Here is a 20,497-nt window from a genome sequence, read left to right as displayed (position 1 = left end):
CATGGCGTCAGAAGGGAGTCCATCATGCCATCTAGTTGGATTCTAGCAGTGCAAAAACACGTAAGGTCAGAAAAATATCTCTAGGGCAAAATCTGACTAAAATGGCATCCATACCATTTTGGCCCCATTTCTGCAGTGTAACTAAAGAGCAGTGTCTTTACACATATGTAGCTGTTCTTATTGCTTCCAGAATGCAAGAATGCATTTTAGAAAGGTTAAACTTAATTACACATTGCAACAGTGTCTCAAGCAGTAATAAGTTAAGAACAGAGTGGAGTGATGGATTTTAATTAAAAGAAAGTAAAAAAGAGAACTGTGACTATATCTTTTGATATAAAACTTCACCATCCTAGCACAGTGCTTTGCACCTATGTGGGTAATTGGGTGCTTTGTACATATTTGTTAAATGGGTGACAGTATATCTCCTTGTCTCTGGAAAAGAGACTTAACTAACCTCTTTTCCTTTTGGCACGGTGACTTCCAGGTGTGAAGCTCCCCTCCCATGATGTATGGCCTGCCAAAAATAGCATTGAGATATATTAAGTACTTATGCTTTCATTAAAATATATTTTCAGAGAATTTGTTTTCCATTTTGCAAATGAAGAATCTTAGGTGTCAAGAGATACATATGTTCAGAACGATAGCATTTCATGTTGGCAAAAATACATACCATCCAGAGAAAAAGAACCTGGAATGACACCCATGAAATAGGACAGTGGTTATTTCTGGGTATTGATATTGTGGATGCTTTTCCCTGTATTTCAGTTCTTTAAAAACAGTGAACATAGGTTGCTTTGTTATTATAAAAGTAGGGAGCAAAAGAGATCACTTGCCCAAAGATATGGAACCCTGTCAGAAAAGAAATTAAACTCTACGTAAGCTTTGTCTAGAACTTTGGTGGTGTATGTGTTATCTACCCTACTTGTGCGTGAGAGAGACATTCCCTTCCAATGTGTTCTACCCAGCCCATTTTTCAAATTTAGTTTTAGTTTTTTGTTTTTGTTCAGACAGTAGACATCTGTTAACTGGAGAGCGGCCTGAAAATTTTTGGTGGATGACAAGACCCTAGAAAAGTCATTGGAATAGTATTAGTTCTTAATCATTATCAGCATGTGTCTGTTGAGTTTAAGGACATCACCACCACTTTCTGGAGAATATATTAGAGAATGATTGTTTTCTCTAGAACCTGTTTGTAATTTATTAAACATAATTTATCAAATTCTCAGACTGCCGGGTAATATTTGACTTACTATTAACATTATGGCAGCAGCAGTGCAGTTTTATCTAACACAAATAGGAAGGTTTATTCAAAGTTAGATAACATGGGTCAATCACAGTATATTAAAATTAAATAATTCCATGGCAAAAGGCCCAGACCAGCAAGCATGTGGTGGCAGAGTCCACAGTGGTACATGCTGGGCCATCAGCAAACAGGTTAGGCTCGCTTTGGGAGCATTTTACAGGGATTTTAAAAGGTACCTTGTTGAAACATGATGTTCCTCTCTACTCTGTAGATACTTTAATATTAATGAATTTTATGAGGGAAAAAAAAGATGAGAGTTTAAGCACTGGGGAGATTTAGCAGTTTCAATTAAACAATTGCACCATTTCACTGTTAATTTTGAAATCAGTGACTGCTGGTGTTGGAGCATTCACCTTTATTTTCCTCGTGGGGTGATGTGCTTTTGCATTTTTGATCTCTGTTGTAAAAATTGGGGAATATTGCATTGGGTGTGATATGCACGCGTGTGCCCTGTACCAGTTGGTGTACCTTGAAAGGCCCAAGCATAAAGAAATCTGTTAGGGAACCAGTATGTATAGAAAAGATACATTCAGGCATTTCCCCCCTACTAAGCAAAAGCTCTTAGGTTCTGTCCGCTGCTTCATCACTTACCCCGCTGGAAGTCCTCCTGATCTTTTTGAAAATGGCTCTTGTCTTTCCGGTCCTTCTAACAGTTTCCTATAAGAATGTAATTTCCTCCCTCCCTCCCTTCTCCGTCAACAACTGGGCTTCAACTTTTTTCTTTTAAAACAAAGTACTTGATCTCAAAGAGCGCTTCTATCTTAACAGCTTCGACTCCTGGAGTTCTGGAGTTTAGAATCCAGTTTTGTAGTTAGGAACAACTCCAGGTTCTAGACCTTCAGCACCATTGAGTGTTTCCCTTGTGTAAAAGTGGTTTATTTTCTGGGAAGGAAGGCCACCAAAGGCGGTGAGACTCTTGGCCTGCTGGCTCTCTGTCCACTAGATTCACACAGCTTCCAGGAGCAGCCAAAACACGGAGGATGATGAGATAACACCTGTTACTTATTTAGCTTCTTATATGTGACGACTTTTTCTGATCTTCACAGCATTCTACAAGGTTTAGTTACTACTTCCTCCATTTATCCAAATGAAGAAGCTAGGACTCAGAAAAGATGAACAGCTTGCCCAAGATCACAGAGCTAGTGCTGGTGAATTGATAGGTAAGCCTTGGTCTCCCAAGCCTGCGCCCTTCCATCCATGCTGGGCTGGCTTCAAGTAAGGCCGTTAGTTCTCTTGAAATTACTCTTCAGAGGTGTTTATGAGTTGGTGGTGCTCTGACCTTGTAAGATTATTTTGTTTTCTATGGTACACTTATTTTCTTTGTAGGAACGCAGGATGGTAGATCTCTGGGTTTAATTACAGATATTCCTGGCAAGATTGTGGTGCTCATAAGGAATGTCAAGGCACTGACCCAGAGGTGTTACCTTCTAGCTGAAAATTTTCTAGACCACTTTCTTTTACTTATGTATTTTAGTAATTTATAGGCATATGAGCCCAATATACTTGTAATTATTGGCTTAGGACTTCCATTTGTAAATGGTTACAGTTAACTCATCACCCTCAGCATCCTTTCCAGCCTCAAGCTCTCTTGTCAGTATTGGTAATGTCAGGTCTGGAATATACTCTTAAAGCTGTCTGTAGGTTGTTTATCACCATTAGTCCTCATTATTTTAAATGAGTACCCACCCACCTTATACTCTGTAACTACATGTTTCCAGAGCTTCTCTGGAGATAACATCTTCCAGGTCCCCCCTCCCTTTCTTTTATTTATTTACTTTTTTCTCTTCCTTATTCACAAATGCTTTGTAACTGAGGCCTAGAAAATATGATGGAAAACACCTAGAAAGATAGAACTCTGAGTCTGTGAAATTCAGATCAATTTGGAAACAAGTGTTGTTTCTGAACCTGAAACTTTGAAACAAAACCTCACCACGTGTTTAACACATATTAGTTTGTAAATATGGAGTCCCACTAATTGCATTTATAGCTCACAGCAAAGCTACCTCTTATGTCTTGTTACTCTGAGGGGGAAAAAAATGAGAGTTATATAGATGTATGCATTTTTAAAAACTGGAATGCAGGGAAGAGTGTGGTATAAATTCTCTCATAATTATGTGTCTTTTTCTGGTGAGGCAGTCAGTCAGTTTTTCTGTTGTTGTGATACTCACCTGAATTCAGGTGTGCCAAACTTAAGAGGAAACAGTATGGAGTGCCTCCTTTTGTAAAGTAATAAATTATGGTTGTCCTTTCTCCTTTTATTGGAATGACTAAAGAACACCAAAATTGTGTGATGTTTTACAGAATCGCTGCTAACTCATTATTATTTTACTTTTCAACGTGAGTAAAAGTTTTGTTGCATTCTTAAGAGTTAATTTACTGGTTAAGGGCAAATGTGCTCCAGTGGGAGTGACTCAGTAGTTTTATAATGGCAAACTAGTAGTCTTTAAATTTTGCGTTATGGTAAATTTTTCAGAAACATGCCTTTTCCATCAAATGAACCTCATATATCTTCATCAGAGAGGATGAGCCCCTCCATGAAAACTACCAAAAAAAGAAAAAAAAAGTGAATCACAGAAGTATATAATGTCAGGCCAGGAAGCCCCCCAGTCAATCAGTTCAACTCCCCCATTTTACAGATGAGCAAACTGAGGCCCAGGATGAAACAATATTCCATCTGACCCCTATTTGGGTGCTATTTCTCTCTCACCTTGCTCCAGTGTTTATGAAAAATGAAGGGTTCCTCCTCCCCCTTCTCCAGGGATAATGATAGCTGATTAAATTAGTATCAGGGCCTGAATTTAAAAATAATAATTCCTTGAAAAGTATATTAATTTTGTTTTTCTTGTAAGTTATCTTTAGTAGAATTTGAGTTGTTTTTAATGATAGACAATTTTGGAATGCATGTGAATCCGTATGGTCTTGGGATTCGTCTCCAGAGAATTTTCAGAACTTTGTTTCTTCAATGGCTAAAGCTATTTATAGTTCTTGTTTTTAATCATCAAGCAGAAGCGCTCTTCCTGAGATTCATTGATGATTGTGCCAAGGTCTTGGAGGCAGTATCCGTCCCTCTTTTTAACCTTGGTAGGACTCAGGGTTTGCTTTATGTCTTAACTACTTACTGGAGCAAAGTAGCAGGATTCAAATGATATTTTAGAAGACTCAGAGTTTGGAGTTAAGATCTTGGACTGTGGAGCTCACATTTCCCGTTACACCACTTGTTGGTGGCCTCAGGGAGGTTACTTTGCCCCGGTAAGCCTTGGTTTCCCCAATCGTAAAGTGAGATTTGATATGCAGTCTTATCCCATGATCAGTATTCTCAACATGTTAGCTGCTACTGCTGTTTTTGCAACTGCCATTCTTATTATTCCCAAGCCAAGAAGTTTTCCAAACCTGCCTTGGGAAAGGCTAGTAAGAAGAGATGCAAGTACCATTTCTAAATGTTCGTGAGAGGAAAGATGGGGAGAAGGGACTCACCTACCTTGATACTCAAGGTGTCCTTTAAAGGAAATTTTTACCTGACCAAAGTAGTGAAAAGAACAGTGGTATTGTTGTCGGCTGGTTTTTTTTGTGTGCTTGATGTCTCTGCCACCTCCTTAGACTATTATGTCTAATCCAGTTGTGGGAAAGTCACACGTGTGAATTTTCATGGTGGTTTCTAGAAAGGAGAGACCTGTGGGCTGAGCCAGATAATTTAACAGCAAATAAGAGGCAGAGGCATCTGGGTAAGGCAGGCAACCCAGAGCCTGCGGGGGCTGTCCCTGGTGAGGCTGCCTTCAGCTGCCTTTCACAGTGTCCAGATTAAGTAGAGTGTGGAAGGAGAACGCCAGTTCAAAAGGCAGCTGCCAGGGAAGAAGGAAATGGTTAATAAAGAATTTTTTTCAGCTGCTTGAACTAGTTAATTGTCACGTGATACCGTCGAGTGAGTACCCTCCTTGCTGCTGCCTCTTTAAGGAAAAACTGGAAATGGACCGCATACCTGTCATGTATGCACTTGTTTGCAGCCTGCATCTGTTCATAGGCTAAAAATGAAATCTACTTACAGCTATTACCTGGAGGACTTTTATAGGTTTTGCAGAAAATACGACTGGGGTACAGTTAGGACCTGTTTTATTATCCCAGACAGTGGCTTAAGAAGCCACCCGTACCTGCAGATCTCTTTTATCAAGTTTTGGGTATTCATTTGTTTATTTTTATCAGGTACAGCACTTTGAATACCAGAGCAATGAAAAGCCACACCGGCTCTCTCATTGTAGGTCTTTGGAGACATTTTTTTCCAAGAATACTTAAAGGGTGAAAACCCAGGATCTGGGTATGTTATAAATGATGGGACGTAATTTATAATAAAAGATTTAACTTTTCTGTTTTCTGAGCATTGCATTCTGAAGCTAAATTATGACTATTCCTATGTCTGTCTTCTATGCTCATTTTTCTTGCTTCTTTACAGAATTTCAGCACCTAATTATTTTTCTGTTGACTTAAGTGCTTTAAGTCTAATATCACTTAGTTAATCTTCTTAACTTTGTTTTCCAGGGATATCAGCATGAACAACATTACTCAGTTACCAGAAGATGCATTTAAGAACTTCCCTTTTCTAGAGGAGCTGTAAGTATTCTTTCGAGAAATGTTTTTTGTTTATTTGTTTGTTTCTCCTATTCTCTTTGGGAGCTCTTATGACAGAGATAGTCTACTGTTTCTCAGGGGGCACTCAGAGAGCTTGGTTCAGTGGCCTTTGTACAGAGGAAATCATATGTTTTGGGGCAAAACAAATTTGAGTTTTTAAGAAGTATGATTGCTGAAGTTATTTTTGAAAGCCAGAACGAAAAATGCTACTTCCATAGGACTTTTTTGCCGCAATTATTATGACCATGAATGCTGCAGTGACACAGGTTAATTACAGTGTTATCCCAAGATAACAAGGCTGCAGTGTAATTACCATGGTTGCCACAGGAGTTGCTGTGTGGATAACAGAACCATGAAGAATAATCCAAAGTATTTCAGGGTCATGATGCGGCAGACAGCCTCTACGTGAATGAGCAGAAAACTTGTCTCCTTGGACATTGGCAGGTGGTCTTGGGGGTTGGGATGAGGGCATGGAGCATCTTACGGGTCTCTGAGAACACCTTTAACATTAAGTCTGTTTCCGAACTTGGCAGTGGCATCTCACTGCCAATTTAACAGTTTCCAAAATTGGAAATTTAACAGTTTAAAATTTCCAATTTAACAGTTTACATGGGGGAAAATTTCTTTCCACCTGTTACAACCTCCATTTTGTTTTGCTCTCCACACTTATTTGAAGTTCATCATCAAAATAAGCACTTTTAGATTTTATAGGAATTGGGAACGATAGATTTTAAGCATCCAGGTTAAAAAAATAAAAGCAGAGTTGACTCAAGTTAAATGGAGGCTTTTAAAAACGGCTAAGCCAGTGGGTTATGTAATATGTAGAGGCAAGAAGGTGACAGTTTGATGGTAAGAACATCAAAGAGCTATGGCCCTGAAGGAATCTAAATTCATATTACGGATTGTGCCCTACAGCCAGCTGTTGAGTATTAGATCCAAGTCAGTGAGTGTCTCCTATCTTAACTCGGCCCCTCCCCGCACATGGGGAACAGGAATCAAATATAAGCCAAGCAGGTTGTGCTTGCTGCTTCTGAGAGAGTATGGAAACAGCAGTTAAGGATTTAGTGACGTTAAGGAGAAGTTTTTCTTCCCACACTGCTTAGTTGAACATAATGTTCCCACAGAAGAAATTGGACAGAGATGATTTGCCACTTCCAAGCTTGTGAACTGGGTCAAGTTACTTAACCTCCCTCTGTTCAGTTTCTTTGTCTTTAAGGTGCAGATAAGACAGAATGAATTAAATAGATGTTAAATACTTAGGACAGTGCATGAAGCAGAGTGAGTGTTATGTAAATGCTGGCTGGTATTTATTTCACTATTTTAAAAGTGCCTAAAGGGGAAACAAAGCTGCAGCCTATATACCAACTGTTGCCATTGGTACAAGGTTTAAATGTATGTTTTACTTTATTTTTGCCTTTTTTTTTCTTGAGTGAACATTAATTCTTTTGTAAGACATAGCTCTTCAGTTTTAATTAAACATTTAAATTCAGTGAAAAAGCAGTGAACTATGTATTTGAATCCCTCACTTCCCACCCTCCCAATCAAGCTCTAGGATGCTTCACCTATTTCTTTTTATTTCACATACAGTTTTAGATTTTAGGATTAGTCTCCCTTTACAGAAGTAATTATTCAGCAAAAGGCCATTAGTGAGCAGTTGTTCAGCCGTTGTATCACCACCAGGAATGTGAGACGCACCGGGTGGGAAATGGAGAAGCCCTCGTTGCTCTGGGTGGGCGGTGGTGGGAAATGGAGAAGCCCTCCTTGCTCTGGGTGGGCGGTGTGTGCCGACCAGTTTGTCGATGCCTTTGGTTGCCAGCCAGGGCACTCGGAGGGATTTGGTAGTGGGTGCCTGGATGCAGAGTCCGCCCTGGTTAATCTCTGCTTTGTGAAGTTCGCATCTTGGATTTCTTAAAATCTCAAATGACCGAGCATATGTCAAGCTCATGAATTCTGTCAACCGAGAGTTTTAATTGGAACCAAATTGGATTTGACTGCTAGTTCTTTGTAAGAGGTCATGTTCTCTCTGCATTCTGCTTATAGCAGTGAGGAAGCCCATCAAATCAAGTCTGTACAGCTTCTCCAAATCCTGTATGAGATTTCAAAAATGAATTCAGTCAGGAGAGTTGATGGTTAATTTTACAGAATTCTTCAGAATAGTCTTTAATATGCTGGGAATACTTAAGGCCTTCAAGGGAATTTCTTTTCTATGTTAATAGAATCAGGGTAAGAAGCCCATGTTTTTTCTTTATAAAACACTGCAGTTGAGTTCGACATTCCAAAATGATGCTGCATGAGTATTGTAATATTTCATAAACAGCGTCACCCTTTGTCCAGAAGTCATCTGGAAGTCATTTAAGCGTGATTGTGAAGCTAAAGTGCCCTGAGCAGAAATGAGTGATTTACTGAGGACTTTTTTTTTCCCCATGATAGTTAATAAGGTGCGCTTTACAAGACTGGTTTGGCCGAATTTTATATGATAATCCAGAATGCTGGGAATATTGGGTGGAATCACTTCCCAACTTAATAAGTGTTTATAGATACTTACACATTCACCTATTCTTTCGACAAACACTGAATCCTGCTCTGTGCCAGGTCCTGTGGTGGGTGCCAGGGATACCGAGACAAGTAGGTATGGTGTTTGTCCTTGGAGCTGACAGTTAGTCTAGAGCTGTGCTGTAGCCACAGGTGGTTATTTAAATCTAGATTTACAAAAATTAAAATTAAATTAAAAACCCAGTTCTTTAGTTGAATTAGCCATCTTTCACGTGCTCAGTAACCACCTGTGGCTAGTGGCTATTGTGATGGACACTGTGGATATAGAAAGTTTCCATCATTGCAGAAAGTTCAGTTGGATAACATGGGTCCAGAGGGAGAGGTGGAACCAACACTTGGTGCAACATGGTAAAGACTGTCCAACAAGTGAATGCTGGGTCAGCAGAAGCCTGAAATAACTTGTTTACTTGAGACTGGAGGATTTGGGAAAAGCTTTCCAGAATAGCTTCAGCTGAGCCTTGAAGGACACATGGGAATTAGCCAGGTGAGGATGGGTAGTAAGGGCGCTCCAGGAAGACCCTTATAGCATGTGCAAAGGCATGGAGGTAGACATTTCAGAAGTGTTAGGACACTTAGGAAGTGTTAGGAAGTTGTTAGTTATTCCAGTTGAAATACAGAGAAATGTGAAATACTGAAAGGTAGAGAAATGTTAGGAGATGTGGCCAGATCATCAGGGGACTTTTTTAAGCTAAGGAGTCTAGACTTTATCCTGAAGGAGTTGAATTGGGTATGAGGGTGAGCTAGAGGGAGGCGACTAGGATTCTTTGTCCTGAATGACTAGATGCCATTCACTGATGTTTTTTTCCCCCTTCTTTCTCTGGGTATCTAAAAACATAGGATCTGGCCCTGAATTCAATCCATAAAATGTCTAAAATCTTGGGACAGTCTCTTGATTTTCTCACCTCAGTTTCCTACTCTTTAAAATGGGACTCTTCACAGTAGTATTGTAAAGGGAAGAGGGGATTATTTACGTAAAAGTGCTTTGTGACCATGAAGTGCTACACTGACATGAGTCATGTAAATTTCACTAATCCCCGTAAACATTGCAGTCTTTCTTGAAGTATTTGGGGGAGAGGTTGTTTTGCCTGGAGATGGGAATTGGAGTGGGCCGATATAGGTTTCTGTTAGCGACGTGAAAGGAAAGGCAGAATTTTTGGAAAATATTAATTTAGCATCCACAGGATTGGTTGTCTGATATGATGCCGCCGCAACTATTTTTGGCTCTCCTTGGGACCTGTCAGGGCATTGGTAGCCATTTAGGGAATGGCTGAAATGTGGAGTTGTGAAATTGATTTAATTAGAAACAGCAGAAGGAATATCCAACTACTTTTCTGTAGGCTCTCACTGAGAAATCCATGGATGTTACTTTGAGCTTAGATGTTGCAACAGCAGTGGAAACCGTTGCCAGCTTTGGCACTTGCACAGTTATTGTTTAATACATACTATAAGACTGGGCTAGTTCTATCCATGTCAAAATGTACTTTGACTTTAGAACTCTTTGCAATGCTAAAGTGAAAATTAGGTCTCTGAGTACTCGTTTTTTTGGTGCGTAGGACAGTTAATTCTAAGTAGAGGCATTACTTTACAAAAGAGGACTAGTGAGTAATTTGAACAGGGAGATACAGAGTGGGTCAAAACTAAAAATTTTAAATACTTTAATTTAGCCAATACTTACATATAAGACTGTATACACACACATACATGCACACAATATTCAATGTGTGTACATTTTTTTCTGAACCATTTGAAAGTAAGGTGTAATCATAATTTTCCTTTACCGCTAAATAGTGCATTGTTTATTCCAAAAACACAAGGACGTTTGCTTAAATAATTGCAGTACTGTTGTCAAACTCAGAAAACTAGCATTGATATGTATTATCTGGTCTGTAATTCTTATTCAGATTTGATAGCTGTTCCACTAATATTCTTTATAGCAAAAAAAAAAATTCTGGTTCAGGATACAATTTAGAACCACAAGTTGCACCTGTTTGCTGTCATGCTAATCCATTTTGAATTTCTAAAACTATGTTTTGTGGTCTCTATTTGAGTTACTGCATATAATTAAAATTGGTCAAGCCTGGCAAAGGGAAATTATTTTAGGGTTCAATAGAAATAATAATGGCAGCCAACATTTATTGAGAGTTTATTATGTACCAAAAACTTAGTGCATACTATCTGGTTTAATGTTCACAAGACCCCTGTCCCAATGAGGTAGATAGAATTTATCATCACCCTGATTTATAGATGAGGACATGGAAGTTTTAGAGAGGTGAAAAACTCCCTGAGTCATATAGTAAATAGCAGAGCCAGGATCTGAATACATGTCGATCTGATTCAAGTCTTTCCTCTTAATTTCTAAGCTGTGATACTGCCTCAAGAGGCACAGGATTGGAAGGAAGCTTAAGAGGACATCTATTTACTGTCGTCTACAATTCTAAGTATGTCCACAGCTAACCGTCAAAGGTGGTTGGCTGCCCAACATTTCCCTTAGTAATAAGTTCATTGAACAAAACACTTGTTAACAAGGAGGTCTTCCTAGAATGAGGTTTTCTGGTCTAGCCACACCATTTTATAGATGAGAATATCAAGGCTCAGCAGTAGATGAGTGACTTGTTCCAAGTGCCACAGTGAGTAAGTATCTGAGCCAGAATTAGACCTACCTAGTTCAGTGCCATGTCCACTATATCCTGTCACCTTTCATATCTCTGAGATGCATAAGTAGTCTCAAATAGTCTTACTGGGTTGTTTAGAGTTCTAGAAAATAGCTGACGATTGTTCTCTTCCAGTACTTACAAGGAATTTCCTTTGCTTCCAAACTAACGTTTGTCTTGCTTGACATTTACTCCCTTGATGAAGGCTTCTCAGATAAGTTTTATCAACTGCAATAATTTCCCCAAAAAGGCAAAAGAGTTCCTCAGTTGCTCCAGTGATATTTGACAGTTAAAAATATTACATTCTTTGAAGCATTCTCTTGTCCCACTTTTTAGTGCTCTGATAGGATGACTTGGTAGCGATGATCCCTATACTTGCTGTTGGGAAGTACATAATCGTCTCACAGAGGAGTATCAATGCTCTGATTCATACCATTCCCTGTGTGTCATGTGGAGAGCTCTCAGATTAGGTTATAAGGATGAAAAGAGAAATGGAGGGACCTTGTACTAATTGGCCCTACTGTGTACCAGATAGGCCCTCCTAGAACAACCATTGTTTTGTTTTAACTCATAAAATTCTGTAAGCTATATTTATTCCCATTTTGCTGATGAGGAAGCTGAGTTTTTCCTCAGAGAGGTTGAGTAACTTTCCCAAGGTCACACAGCATGTTAGTAATGGGCCTGGTAGATGTGGAAAGGATGAGGAAAGACTTATTAGACAATCCATTGATTCACCAAACTTGTGTTAGGTAAAGCACTATGTGCAGTGTTGAATTAAACTGGGATTCTTGCCTTCGAGAGAGATGAGTGAATGGTGTTGTAGAGTTACAGGAGTTCAAAGCAGAAGGGAAATAACTTCAAGCAAAAAAGATTAAGGAAGACTTCGTCAAAGAGCTGGCATTTCTGGAGAGCCTCGAGGGATAGTAGGAGCTATTCATGAGGAGATGTGGAAAAAGGAGGATGAGCAAAGATATGGCGACAGACTGGGATAGGGAGGAGGAAAGCTGTGGTATTTGGTCTGAGTTTAGGGCTGAATTCCTGAAAGGAAATTATGGGAAAGAAACCTTGAAAGGAGTTCAGGGCCAGGCTGAAGACCTTTCTTGGCAGACTCATGGAGGGGTGTCAAGTTTTGAGTGGCTATGGAAGTTTTTTGAGCTAGGAAATGACTTGATCAGATGTGACCTTCCATCAGTATAATCTCATAGAGGTTAGGATGCTTGGGATTGAGAGAGGGTAGGAGACAGAGGAAGATGATAATGGCAATAGTCCAGGTGAGACTTGTGAGACTCTGAACTAGGGTAGATGAGAGGCAGTGAGAGGGAGGAGGGAACTCAGCCAAAGATGTTATGGGAATAGAAGCAAGAGGACATCTCAGCTGGGATGACAGGGGGTGTCGTCGATAACACTTCATTTTTAGATTACCAGGAGTCTGGTGGTGCTTTGACAAAATGAAAGACCATGCAGAAAGAGAAACTGTTTCAGAAGAGAAGACAGCATATGCAGTTTTTGAACATACATCTAGAATTTAGGTGAGAGGTGGGTAGGGGTGTCTGGAAATATAGGTGTGGGGTTGAGACTAGAGATTTATGGGTGTGGATTATAGAATGGAGTTTCATGGGTATAGATTTTAGAGTCTTTTATTTTGAGGGGATTACTGGAAACATTAGGTTGAAAGAGCTTGCCAAGGGAGAGAGGGTAGAAGGAAAAGGAAGGAGGCCAAAGACAACTTGTTGGGAAACACTTGAATCAGGGTGTGGGAAGAAGACCGAGTGCCAGAGGAGCAGGAGAACTAGGGCAGAACTGTGCCCGGGGAGCTGCAGGAGGGGAGGTTTTTCACAAGAAATGAAGGCTCAACATTGACATGCTAGAGAAAGGTGCCCACAGCCAGATTATGAGAAAAGGCCTTGAATTTAAGTTGTGTTTTTTTTTAAGAGTCATTTCTACTGAGGGTTGTGAGAGTAACTTTGGGATAAAGAAGTTCATCATGAAGCAGGCATTTGGGGTCTGCTAGTAGGTAGTTTCTGGTTTGGGGAGAGAAGATAAAGTTTGGAATATGTCCAGTATCTGACAGGAGTCCACAGGGTGTAAGAGACAAAAACCCAGCTGAGGCATAGAAGATTTATTGTTTCATGTAGATCTAGGAAGTCTAGAGGTGGAATTGGCTTCAGATTGTCTTGGATCTCGAGGTTTCACAGTTGAGAGAGTTTTCTCATGCTTTCCATTTCTCAGCTTCAGTTGTCTCTACTTTTGTGTTTTGGCTTTGTTCTTTGTTCTATAGTGGGAGAAATAACCTTCAGCAGCCCCCACGTACATCTTTGCATCTTGAGATCCAAGATGAATATCTAAAGTCTTCCTTGCTGCTTTCAGCAGAAAAGTCCTAGGAGAACTTTCGTTGGCCAGGCTGGCTTCATGTGCCTATCCTTGAACCAGTCACTCTCTTCTGTTTGGGTTGGTATGGTCCATCCTGGGTCCTGGGCTCATCCTCACTAGGACCACCTGGAATAGAGAAGAAGTCCCCCAAAGGAAGCAGAAGGGGGAAGGAGGACACGCCTGAGAGAAAGAAACCATAGTTATCACGGCTCACTGGAACCTAGTGAGTAGACAACTGTAGGAAATGTTTGTTTACTTGGGTCAACCTGAAATGAACAAAGGATCACTGAGGAATAGGAAGGTTAAAGCCTAGATAATATAAATTTACAGTGGAACCAACAGGCTCTGTAACTTTGTCCTATAGTGCTTAGCAGCTTAGAAGTAGAGGCAGTGAAACATGTGATATACTCAGAATTGGGGTTTGATAAGTTAGTGTTTCATAAGCAACTAGGGGAAATCAAGCAGGGGAATCAACAGTTCGTTGTTAAAGTGTTTCAGGTGGGATTCAGAAAGTGTAGAGAGGCTAATGAAACCACAGTTTGCTGGCTCATTTACCTATTTTAATCAAAGCTAATTATTTGTTCTTTGACTAAAAGTAGTACTGACTACAAGTAAGTGAAAATGTCTTTAATATTCTACTGGCATGATTGAATTTTCCAGTAAGGAAATAGGCTAAGTCATTTCTTTCATGTATTGTCCACTCTTAGTCAAGTCATGCTTATTTAACACAATTGTTTTATGCTTTAGTAGAATTTTAACTCAGAATTTGTTCATCATTTTCCCCTGCTGGACTTTATGTATACGTCAAAGATTACGTTAGAGCTGCTAGAAATATTTGTATCATTGATGCACTTGCCTTTGTAAGGAAATGATCCTAAAATTAATGGATACTCAATTTTTAAAGTCTGGATGCATAGAAAGATAAGGAGAAGGGAGGAAAAGTAATCACCTATTGTCTTGCACTGAGCAATACCCACGGTTAATATTTTGTTGTTTATACTTCCCGACTTTTCTCTTAGTATATGTATGTAATTTCTTTTCTCAGCATGATTGGTTAAGACCAATCAGAATTTACTCATGGAGCTAAGTCATATTTGAATAAACCCAGGCTCTGCCAGGAAGGCTTGAGTGGGTATGTGGTAGGCAACCAACAGTATGTACCATAGTTCCGCTCTATCCAATTCACATCTTACCCATTTTATTCAGTCTATTTTGAGCCCTTTCTTCCATAAGAAGCCTTCCCTGGTCCTTATCCAAATTCCTCTTGCACTTTCTCTGCCCCTCACCATTTAATGCTGGACTGAGTGCCTTGTTATTCTGTGCTCTAAGCGTGTCAGTATGCACCTGTCTATTCAACTCCATGGACTTTCCTCTAAGAGCAGCACTTATTGTCACACACTTCCTGCATGACCTTTGGTGACAGTGACCACATTTTTGAATTTGAAATTGAGGGAAGGGTTAAGACAAAGGATCTCTTCTTATTTTGAGTTTATTATCAGCCTATATAAAAACTAAATTCCATTGACGTCTTATGTTTAATGAATTATCCTTATTTAAAAGAAAAGAAATGAGAAATGTCTTGGGAAAACTCAGTACTTAACTTTGCCATACCTATGGTGTTTGGCTTGTAGTAGGTCAATATTTGTTGGTTGATGTTAGCTGTAATTTTTTTTTTTTTAAGCTGTAACATGTTTCCTCATATGGCTAGATATTACATGTGTTTCGTGCCAGAAGATAAATGACTAGGTTGTCAGGATAAACTTTGCTCAGGAAATGTAACTATTGCCGGGGTTTTTATTGATTTACCTATAAAATAAAGTCTTCTATGGGTTACTTACTCTAAGAGGAAGTGAGAGACACAAAAGGGCAGTCGGGTGCCGGTGGAACTTAAGTTTCTTGAATTGAATAAAGCTCTTTTAGTATGTGGAAGAGTTCTAGATGGCCTGTAGACTGAGTTTTAGCAAGGACAAGCTTATTTTTTGTTAAGCATTACTGCTTTCATTTTTGTGCATTTAGACAGAACTATGTAATATGATATATATATGAAATAATTTTCCCCTTCTCTGCGAAGGAAGACTACATTAAAAAACCTTGGGAATAATAAGGGTTCTTAATACATGCATGTTCAAAAAATATATTTAATTTTTACATATTCTTCCATGAAAGTTATATGAAAGTATAAAACTCTTCCCTGGTATGTGAAGAAATAGGGTAAAACATTGTTAGTTGATTCAGGACTCTCTGCTCTACTGTGGCGGATGAAGTTTATTTAACCTTGGTGGGAAGAATGTCCAAGGAGACCTGTCAAGGATGCTAGTCAGTGGTTGGCCCTCGGCATTACCAAGAAAAGAGCCACATCCTTTGGTCCTTTGAAAGTCAGTCACAAAACAACATGGTTTTGTTTCTAGAGTTTCCATTATTTTGTTTTGATTACCTTATTTTATTTCTAAGATTTACATTCTTTAGCTATGCTGTAGGATCTTAGACAAGGCACAGAGGAAACAGAGGCTCACTTTCCTCATCTGTTTAAAAAACAAAATAACAGGAGCAGGCCCACTGCAACATGGTGGGGTGATGACAATGAAAACGGTTACACAAATGTTAGTTTTTGTTAAGATGTACTGATACCAAATATCCCTAAATGGGAACAGTACACTTCTTGAGTTCTCAATTTTTCACAGGACCCAGCAGAGTTCTGAGCCCATAGTAGGACCTTAAGATATAAATAAATAGATGATGAAGGACTTATTAGAGGTACACATTATCAGTTGTTTTAAATTTTACTTTTAAAACTGTTGCAAACATTTTGGGTCCTGCTGATGTCAAATTATATTTCATAGGAGAGCGTCGCTCACCTCCTGTTGGACGCTTTCCCGTGCGTGGCCTTCCTGGCCCAGTTCAGTTTTGAACTGGACGCGCCATCTCTGAAGGCAGAGTCAGGGCTGGTGGTTGCGTCTGTGGAACTTGGCCCAGAGCGTGGCACCGTGCTGGTGCACCCACTCGAGAGAATTTAATGGCACCGCAGGAGGGGCAGCCCGGATGTGTGTGGGTCCCATCTGGGAGAGGTCGTATGCGTGGCGTTGAATGAGGATCTCTTGGGGGTGGGGACACGTAGGTGTGGAAAGAAATGGTGAGGGAGGTGAGAAGCCGTGGCCAAGGGGTAGATAAACGGGGCCCAGAAGGGAAGGGTGGTGCTCACTGTCATTCTTCTGGCAGGACTTGCCACAAGGCCAGGCCATCCGGTAACCACCTCTGCAAAGTGGCGGTGGGCATGTGAGCGGCTGGGAGGCTGTGGCTCTGTCACCTGTGGTCCAGGTCCTCTCCACCAGGGGACGGAGAAATTGCCACAAGCAAATCTCTCTATTGCTTGCGTGCAGCACGTGCTGGGGCCCGGGCCTTCCTGCTGCAGTTGCTTTGCCTCCCTGTGCTCGCTTCTCCCCGTGGCTCCTCACAACAGCTGCTGGAAGCTTCTGACCCCTCCTCCGCCCTCCCCCTAGCCAGCCCATGCGTCTAGTCAGTGTGGCTAGTGTAGTCCTTACCCCACTGTTTCTTGGCTGGAATTCCAGCCAAATGGCTACGGGGACATTTCTGTCATAGACCAGAAGAAACCTAAATCCAGGCACTTCTCAGAGACATGACACCAATTGGCATACTGTCTATTTCACACTCGCCTCTCTTGTTGCTTTAAATTGCTTCCCAAGTGAAGAAATCCCAGTCTATTCAGCGCATCTCACGAAGGTAGGAACCCTCTGGCACAGGTGACCATGGACCAGTGTCCATTTAACCAGCGCTGTTCCTGCTTTCCTTCTTCTGGGAGGGATGGCAGATAGAAAATATCATGTAGCATATGCATTAAGAATCGAGGATATAATTGAAAACTCTAGCCTCCCCTAGAAGGAGCCCCTAATGTGAATCCATGGTCCTTATGAATAAAAATGCACACAAAACAGACTCATAAAGACATTATACGCTGAGCCACTTGTATCCTGTTTCCTGGAACAATTCCAAATCCGAAGGGAGCGTGGAAGGCTAATGGATCAGTTTCCCTCTCCTCCACCCTTTCTCTGTCTCTACCCTCTCCATCTCTGCTTCTGGGACTGTTTTAACAAGCAGAATAAATAGGAGTTGCCTTGAGATAGACTGTGTCCCCATTTGAAGTCCTGCTAGACTTGTTTTAATTCTGTGTGATTGTGTGCACGACCAAGCGTGTGTTGAGATAACACTGTTGACCGGGAGATGGTGTTCTCATGTTCAAGGTCCATCCCACTTCCTTAAGAAAATATACTACCAGAACAGGTTAAGAAAGAAAATTGTTGCCATAGCACTTTCAAATCAAGCCCAAGTAGTTCTGTCCCGTTAGGAGAGCAGAGGGGAGTGGGGGAGTAGGAATGAAACAAGAGGAGAAAACATGCAGAAAAGCGAAGTCAGCTTTCCCCACACCTTAAATAGCAGTGTTACCTTTTTTGAATCCAGAGTCTTATACTGAGGTTTAGTTGAGGCATTACAGCAAATACTGAGTGTCTCTTTCATCTAAGGTCCCACACAAGAGGATCCAAAATGAATATGACCTAGTCATTGCCCATAAGGCACCTATAATACAGTTGAAGGAGTTGCAACAAGTTCATAGTAACCAGAGGCAAAATAAGATGCACCCGACGAGAGAGCTGCGTCTAAGATAACCTGTGGAATCCAAGAAAGGGTATATCATAATAGTTCCACATTGTTGGTAGCATGCAGTTTGCAATGATGATGAATAAGGTTTTAGCTGGCAGAGACTGGAGTGGAGGTATTTCAGACGAAGGCAGTGCCATGAGTGAGCAAAGAGTCCGAGGTGGGAAAGCAGGGTGTCCTAAAACGTAGGATGCAAGGAACATTCGGGAATAAGGTGAAAAGGGAAGAGAGGATCATACTGAAGGTCTAGCTAATTCAGTGGGGAAAAGAAGCCTTTGGGAAAATGCTCAGAATTGTGCTTTTTAAGATTTAGATCTCACAGTATTATAATGAAGTGGTTTGAGGCAGGAGTCTTGTGGAGGTTCATGGCAATAATCCAGGAAGAAGAAAATGAGGGTCTAGACTCAGGTGGCAGGAGAAAGAGTAAAAGAGTGGATGGATGGAGACTTTGCACGAGGCTCCCTACGGGCTTTGGAGACTGAAGAGCTAAGGGACGCAGAGGGGTAGGCAGTGATGCCTGGGACCGCCCACCTTGAGCAGGCAGAAAATGGTACCACTTTTCACTCTTCTGTTCTCACCCTAATGAGTTTTTTCTTTAGGGCTTCACAGTCATTGGAAGAATAGTAAAAGATATAAATATCATTATTTACCACATTAAAAAAGTTTTCTGGAGCCAGCCAGTAGGTCCTCATGAAGTGAGATGCTGAGAAAACTGTTGGGTGTAGCGCAGACAAATGCAGGCCTAGAAGGGGAAGGAGCTCCCCTTTGCTAGTAGAGGGCCATGGGTGACAAATTCTTCCTCGGGATCAGCCATCTCTTTTTCTTTGGGAGTTGCTAAAAAAGCACAGTGGAGACTGCTCTGTACCCTAAATAGAGTCAGAGTGAGTTCAGGGCATGCCACCCGCCACCCTTAGCCACCCAGGGATCCCATCTTCCCCTGTTTCCCGCTGGTCATCTTTGGCTGTGGGGAAATTCCTCCATGATTGCAGTTCTGAGCTCCTAATGCCGTAGTCCCTGCTGTGAGCACTGGTCTGCTGGGTGAGAGCTGTTGCTCCTCAAACCAGGCTATTAACTTGCCCAGGTCCCCTTTGTTTCACCTTCTGGGAATTATTTCCCAGCCTCTTGGTGACACACCAGAGGCATCGAGTTGCCAAAGGACGCGGATAAGCGCTGGAGCCAGTCAGGCGAGAACTGGAAAGCTGGCTCCTCTGCTTACCTGCTGTGTGACTTCTGCCAAGTCACCTAACCTCTCAGGGACTCAGGAGTGAGGCCACTGTCAGGAGATGATTAAAAGAAAAGAATGTAAACCACCTAGCTCAGTGCCTGCAACTGCTCTGGGCACATGACATGGTAGGGTTTTTTCTCCCAGAGATTTTGGGACTTTGTCCCTAACCCTGTTCTTTATTCACTTTGCTCTCTCCTGGATCTGAGTTTTTGGACATGAAGCGTCCCCAGGGTCTACTGTAAGAAGTACTGGGTCATAAAATCAGCAAAATATAAAGAGGCTTGGGAGGGTGCAATTGCTGAAGCTGCAGAGGCTTTACCGGGCTGCCGTGTTTATTATTCATTAACCCAGGAGCTAGGTAAACATGGGTAGATACATTCCTGAAGGCTCCACCTGATCTGTTTACTCTCCTAAGGAACGAAGTAATCAGAGTGGTGTGAGGGCCCCCCCCCCCCCCCCCCCCCCGGCTCATCATTATCGCCGCCCCCGCCCGCATCCTAGCAGTGTTGGCTTCTCCAGAGAGCAGGCCTGGATTTCAGGATAAGTCACGTGCACAGCTCATTTGGTCATTTCTCTGAACTGGAAGTAGTGTAGAAAGAAAGGATGCTTTTGGAAGTTAGGCTCCTTTAGTTTTCCCAGGCTTATAAAGAGGCAGCTCATTGGGAAAAGGAAGTAAATGTTTTGGCTAATGTGGCTCAACACTGTTTTCTATTGACAAGTAAAGGTAATCAGGTGCTCTGTGCTTTGCCACTTCCTTTGCCACCTTGTAAAATCCTCTTTTCATGAGCCCTAGTACAATAGACTGAACTCCTCAAGGAAAGCCCATAGATAGGGGGACATTCAAAAGTAAGAGAGGAAAGCACAAGAATCCTGTGACAGCCTTGGTCTGTTTACAGTGTTCATTTTTTGGTGGACTTGAGCTTCTTGAGGCTGGTCTTACAGATAACAGAGTCATGTGACTCCTTGCTGCCCTGTGGGGAAGGAGACTATTGTCCCTTCTAGTTCTTATGGTCCAATTTGATCTTATAAAATGTGACCTTTTACACACTGCATTACAGCTATGAGCATTATCAGTTGAATGTAATTAGTGAGTCTGGGGTGTAG

General features: G+C 41.2%; 1 protein-coding gene across 2 annotated transcripts in view; it reads left to right on the top strand.

The window, feature by feature from the left end:
* Nucleotides 1–20,497, top strand: part of LGR4 (leucine rich repeat containing G protein-coupled receptor 4) — a 96,325-nt gene that overhangs the window by 45,292 nt on the left and 30,536 nt on the right. Inside the window, exons 1-2 of one of the 2 annotated variants that reach the window (XM_061201528.1) lie at nt 5,104–5,222; nt 5,834–5,905. In XM_061201528.1, coding sequence (XP_061057511.1) covers nt 5,844–5,905 — 62 coding nt within the window. In that variant the 5' untranslated portion in view covers nt 5,104–5,222; nt 5,834–5,843. Of the gene's footprint in view, nt 1–5,103; nt 5,223–5,833; nt 5,906–20,497 lie in introns of those variants that run through there. The other variant, XM_061201530.1, reaches the window with a different exon arrangement.

The sequence above is a fragment of the Eubalaena glacialis genome, chromosome 10 (assembly GCF_028564815.1).
Source record: "Eubalaena glacialis isolate mEubGla1 chromosome 10, mEubGla1.1.hap2.+ XY, whole genome shotgun sequence".
NCBI lineage: Eukaryota > Metazoa > Chordata > Mammalia > Artiodactyla > Balaenidae > Eubalaena > Eubalaena glacialis.
This window is presented reverse-complemented; position numbering and strand designations above follow the sequence as displayed.